This window comes from Delphinus delphis, chromosome X, assembly GCF_949987515.2.
Source record: "Delphinus delphis chromosome X, mDelDel1.2, whole genome shotgun sequence".
NCBI lineage: Eukaryota > Metazoa > Chordata > Mammalia > Artiodactyla > Delphinidae > Delphinus > Delphinus delphis.
In genome coordinates this window covers 25516782-25522628 of record NC_082704.1, presented here as the reverse complement: position 1 = coordinate 25522628, position 5847 = coordinate 25516782, and the positions used below count along the sequence as shown (strand labels likewise).

The 5847-nt window shown below is 46.1% G+C and overlaps 1 protein-coding gene across 1 annotated transcript; it reads right to left on the bottom strand.

The window, feature by feature from the left end:
* Positions 1-404: 404 nt before the first annotated feature.
* On the bottom strand, positions 405-1007 carry LOC132418668 (cancer/testis antigen 47A-like). The gene has a single exon (XM_060002673.2). The coding sequence runs from the start codon at positions 1005-1007 to the stop codon at positions 405-407; it is 603 nt and encodes a 200-aa protein (XP_059858656.2).
* Positions 1008-5847: the final 4840 nt, after the last annotated feature.

Sequence of the window (5847 nt, the reverse complement as noted above, 5' to 3'; positions counted from 1 at the left end):
TCTGATGCATTCTGTATGTTTCGGTCAGAACTCTGTTGCAAAAATGTGTTTTGCCTCGATGACAAAAATCTGTGGTGAAGCTCATTGGTTCCTCACCCCCCTGAATATTTCACCGTGACCAAGTGCTCCCGTATCAGCTCATAATGTATTGGGATCAACTTTCTAAGAATCTTGACATTTTTAAAAGCCAGGATCCAAAAGCCGTTTGCTTGTTCTTTTCTCTTCCATCTCCTCCCAAGCTCCCTCCCGAACACCTGCCTCCACTGACCTTCACCTGTGGCCTCATAAATGGCACCGATCATCTCAGACCTCTTACCAGGGGATGGCAGAGGGCAGCTTATTTCCCCCCTCCAAAACTGGAGCAGTCGTTATGGAGGTGGGCTTCTACTGGGCCCCTCTGGCCTTCAGCTCCTGGAGGCCCCGACTCCCGGCTTCACCTCCCGAGGCTCCCCTCTGAGCCTGGGTCCCTCGCTACCCGTGTCTCCCGACCGACCCGCCCGCCAGCCGCTCACCCTCAGGGGTGCTGAGCTCCTCGGGTTCCTGGGCTGCGGGCCCCGCCCATCGGGCGCCTGGGGTTCGGGGAGCCTGGCCAAGGCTTCGCGCTCGCTCGGCGGGGGCGGGACGAACACGTGGTTGTTGTAGGGGACGCGGGGCAGCAGTAAGTACGCCAGCTCCAGGAGCACGAAGTGAAAGCTCGCCGCGGGGAACTGGTGCACTTCTAACACGAGGTTCTGGCCCCCTGCCGCCGCCTCCTCCTCCTCCTCCTCCTCTTCCTCCTCCTCCTCCTCCTCTGCCGGCCTGATGTCCGAGTCCTCCTCAGCGCCCCCGCCTTCCAGGGCCGCCTCCCCAGCGCCTCCCCAAGCACCCGGCGCCGTGTCGCCCCCGCGAATCTCCGAGTCGCGGTCCACCTGGTCGCCGGCTCTGGCCGCCTCGGTCTGGGCCCCAGCTGCGCCTGCGGGGCCCTCTGGGCCTCCCGGGGCCGGGTCTCCATCCCCCGTGGCCGACATGGCACCGAGCAGTTACCTCTACCAGGCGGGCGTCGATTGCGCAGGCGGTGGCCGCTGAGGTGGCTGCCCTGACGGGAGGCTGAGGGCTGTGGCTGCCGGACGGGGAGGCCGCTGAGGGGACAACAGAGGAGGCCCCACGACAGGGCGGGCAGGGGGCCGACACCGGGAGTGGCCCACTGAGGCCGGGCCTCAGATAGCAGTAGGCCAGGCCGTGAGGGAAAGATTCTTCTAGGCCACAGGCGGGGGGCGGGGCCGGAAGAGTAGACAGTGGGCCGTGCCCCCTCGTCTCGAGCTCCAAGCTTATTTGCTGACAAGCGAGGATTGACGTGCCCTGTGCCCAGTGAACGACCAAGGCCCTTCGGTTGTAGGATTGCTCACAGTCGCCTCCCTGTTCTTTGGCGCCTCAGGTTTTACCCTATGTTCAGGTTCACAAGGCTCCTGTCCTTTTAATTTTATGATTGTCCAAAAAATTATTTATGGAGGCACCCTTGGCCACGTGAACTGTGAGGAGTTCCCACCTGGGAATTTCCACCTGGTAATGGCTCCTGTGAGTAGGGACAGGGTCATAAAAATGTTGTATAGCTCAGACGTTAGCAGTAGTAGAAACCTCCCAAGAAGAGAAAGAGAAGAATTTGGACGATTTAACGTAAAGATACTTGGAAAAGAGTAGTCAAAATTGAAATGGATGCAGTCAGAACTGAGTATTGAAGAAATGGTAAACGTAAGGAGCTGGAAGGTGTGTAGTGAACCCAGACAAATTCACTTAAAGCCTCTAAAGACTGAATAAAAAAAAGGATGCTTCTTTTAAAGGACTAGGTCATCTCCTAAGAGCTAAGCATGACAATCATTAAAAGGACAGGCTCCCTAGGATGGTTCTGAGGCAACAGTCCAAGACTTTTTATTGATTTCAGGATCCACGTAATCAAGACGTCAAGTGTAAGTAATTCTGAAAGTTATGGAGAAATTAACTGCTATTTATACTCATTCTGTAAAAAAAAAAAATTTGTAACACTAAAAATATTTTTTGGAAAAAAACATCGCAAATAATATCTGGATGTTATATTTATGGAAAATAATACTAATCTCATAATGGTAAAGAGGGATTTTTTTCCTTTCACCAAAAGGAAAACCAAATTTGAAATGTTTTTTTCCCTCTGTCTCACCACAAGAATGGAGCATGGTGTTGCCATAAATCATTGGTTTAAATTTGGAAGGCAATGTCAAAAATCTGTAGTCCAAAATCCTCACTATAAAGACAGCAAAAATGAGGCAGAATCCCAATCTGAGGTCTAGAGTTGGTTTTAACATTTGCCCCCCGATGTGATCTTGGAACAGTTACTTATCATTTCTAGGCCTCGGTTTTATCATCTGTATAGTTAGAGTTCATCCCCTACCTTTAGTCAAGGTTTGTTAGATAGACGGAATGAGATGGGATTATATAATATTTAGGATATTAACCATTTGTTGAAAATGTTTTCTTAGTTTGATTTTGCTTTCTAAGTTGGTTAATATTTCTAAGTATGTAGTTTTTCATTTTCATGTTGTAAAATGTAATATTTCTTTTTCTTCATTTTAACATCATAAGTTTACAAATCTTTTCTCATCCAGAGATAAATTTTATACTTTCTTCTTTTTGGAAGTCTCCTGAATGTTTACATTATACTCCTTAATCCATTTGGAATTAATAGTGACACGTGGTGTTAAGATTAAAATCTTAGTTGATTTTTAAACAGGTCACCTATAACACCATATGTTATGTAATTATTCGGCTCTATAAGGATGTGTGGCTATGTACCCTTTAGCGCTTTCTATAAAGGTAGAAGAGATGCAAGAGAAACGCATATTCTCCCATAATTTCAGAGCTGGAAATGCCTTTAGATATTGAATCTAAGACTATTTTTTATTTTAAAAATTTTATTATTTAATTTTATTTTTTTAACATCTTTATTGGAGTATAATTGCTTTACAGTGGTGTGTTAGTTTCTGCTTTATAACAAAGTGAATCAGCTATACATGTACATATATCCCCATATCTCCTCCCTCTTGCGTCCCCCTCCCACCCTCCCTATCCCACCCCTCTAGGTGGTCACAAAGCACCAAGCTGATCTCCCTGTGCTCTACAGCTGCTTCCCACTAGCCATCTATTTTACATTTAAGACCACTCTTTCCACTCTTTTTTTTTTTTTTTTGCGGTACATGGGCCTCTCACTGTTGTGGCCTCTCCCGTTGCGGAGCACAGGCTCCGGACGCACAGGCTCAGCGGCCATGGCTCACGGGCCTAGCCGCTCTGCGGCATGTGGGATCTTCCTGGACCGGGGCACGAACCCGCGTCCCCTGCATCGGCAGGTGGACTCTCAACCACTGTGCCACCAGGGAAGCCCTCCACTCTTTTTTAAACTGGGAAACTAAGGCCTAGAGCTGCTAACTGGCTTCCCCAAGGCCATGCCACTTAATGGAGGAGCCAGGACTAGGACCAATCTCCTGACCTTTAATCTGAAGTTGAAACAGACCTTATATATGCAACTTTGGCCATCTTATTTCCTACTGGACATAAACAATATCATAGGACACCAACATCAGACATGATCATTCCAAGACCATGTTGAAAGGAGACAAAACAAGGCAACTTTAATTTTGTTTAAGCAGGGACAAAAAGAAGGTCACACATTACTAAAAATCCCCCTCTCTTGGCTAAAATGAGTGTCTACCACTTCTTTACCAATTACATCCTTATCCTAGTTCTAGTCTCCTCTCCCTATAGGTAAGATTTATTCAAATACCAATCACAGAATTGCCCCTGCTATCTAAAGGCATCTAATCTAGAGCAAACCCGTTTCCTTGAAAACGTCCCAAAATAACTCAACCAAACCTCAACTCCTATAACAGGTTCTTTCTGACAGTTGTTATCGAGACATCACATGGTTCCCCCGTGGTGTGTGTTCTCCCTCACTGCAATGAATAATAAACCCAACTCGCTCAACTGCAGGCATGTTCTTGTGATCTTTGGCTGGAGGACACTGACAATGTAAAATATTCCCATTTTTACATTGTAATATATTGACTCAACCAAGTGAGTCAGGAGGCATTGCAATTTGTAGGCTCTTCTCAGAAAAGGCTTCTCAGAGGAGGGAGGACTTGGACTCAAAAGCTGGGCAACATGTCCTGACTGAGGACAGTAGATGCAGGATGTTGTCTCCATGTGGGCCTTGCTAAAATGGGCTCATAACCCCAGCGGGTCCCTGGCTATAAAAAAGCCTGAGCCTTGGGGTAGGCTAAGGAAGCAGATGTTGCTTCTGGCCAGAGGGCAGACCTGGGTGATGTGATGGAGGTTCCTGTGGTGAGGAAGGTGCCTAATAGGGCACCCCCATTTCCTACTGCATGCTGTGACAGGGCTGCCTCGACTCTTCCTTAGCAGAAGCACATGCTCCTGGGTAGATGGGTTTTTTCCACCTATGAAAGCAGAGTATTTCTGCTTTCTTCACCTCCTCCTATCTCTGTACATTCTTTTTTCAGAACTCTCAACAGGACCATCACTATTCACTTTAGAGGAGCTAGCATGTTACAAAACAAACAAAAAATGAAAACAAAACAAATCATACAAGTATCTTTCCAGGTCATGAAAAACTGGGCTGTCCACTTGAAGCTATAGGACAGACACTCCAGACCCTACTTATAAGCATTCACAGAGAACATATTAAGCACCTACTATCTGCCTGGAATTATGTTAGGGCTTGGGGGCTCACAGGTATCTAAGAACCATGGCCTGTTCTGGTTCATGATCTAGAGGGTTTGACAGACACTTGGACAATGATGACACAAGCTGTCAAGTGCTATAACAGGGGTAAGCACAAAGTGCTAAGGAAGCATGGGAGAGTGAATGATTAGCTGGGGCTGGTGGGTGGCGGGGAGGAGAGGTGAAGGAGGTGGGCTGGTGCCTGGGAAAGTGCTCAAGAGGGGGCATTTCAGGAGGTCCTGAAGCTAGAAGTTCAAATGGCAGTAAAAAGGGGTGGGAGGGAGGTTACTACAGGCAAAGGAAGCAGCATGAACAGTGGCAGAGGTGTGTGAGTGTGTACCTGTCCAGGGAATAAAATGGCAGGAGCACTGGTTAGAGTGGCAGAAGGGCCTTTAAAGTAGAAAGGGCCATGAATGCTTTGGTAAGGAGTTTACCCTTTGTCCTGAAAAGTAGGTCGGCCTCCCAAACAAACAACCATTGAGATGGTGGTAGAGTTAGCAGAAGAGTTTGTGGTGCATGTAGGAATGAGTAGAGTCAAGAAAAGGTCTGCTAAGGCCCTCCAAGGTCTTTCCAGCAAGTTTTAGTGTCCACACTTTTCCTCTTTATAGAAATACTACATATTTTTTGTAGAACAGATTAATAAAACAGATAAGCCTAAACAGGGAATCAAAAATCATACATATCTTGCCCATACAAATGAATAAGATAATAAGTCAATAGGAAAATAAGCTAAGGACATGGATACATAAATCACAGACAACTACAAATGGTTTTTAAACATATGGACAAATGGCTTTTGAACATATGGACATATGCTCAAACTCAATGTAAGTTAAAATTATATTAATCATTAGCATTTATTAAATACTTATAGGTTGGGCACTATTTTAAACATTGACATAGATTAGTTTATTTACTCCTTGTAACAACTTTATGATGTGAGCACTATTAATTATCCATCTTTTGCAAGTTAGTAAACCAAAACATGGAGAGGTTTAGCAACATTCCCAAGGCTACACAGCCAGTAAGGAGCACAGCCTGAATTAAGAAAATAAAAATCACCCTTAATTTCACTAACCAGAAATGATCACTCTGCTACTTAGTATA

What these genes read in the sequence shown, in the direction of transcription:
- LOC132418668 (XM_060002673.2), bottom strand. Translation starts at nt 1,007, where the DNA reads ATGTCGGCCACGGGGGATGGAGACCCGGCCCCGGGAGGCCCAGAGGGC.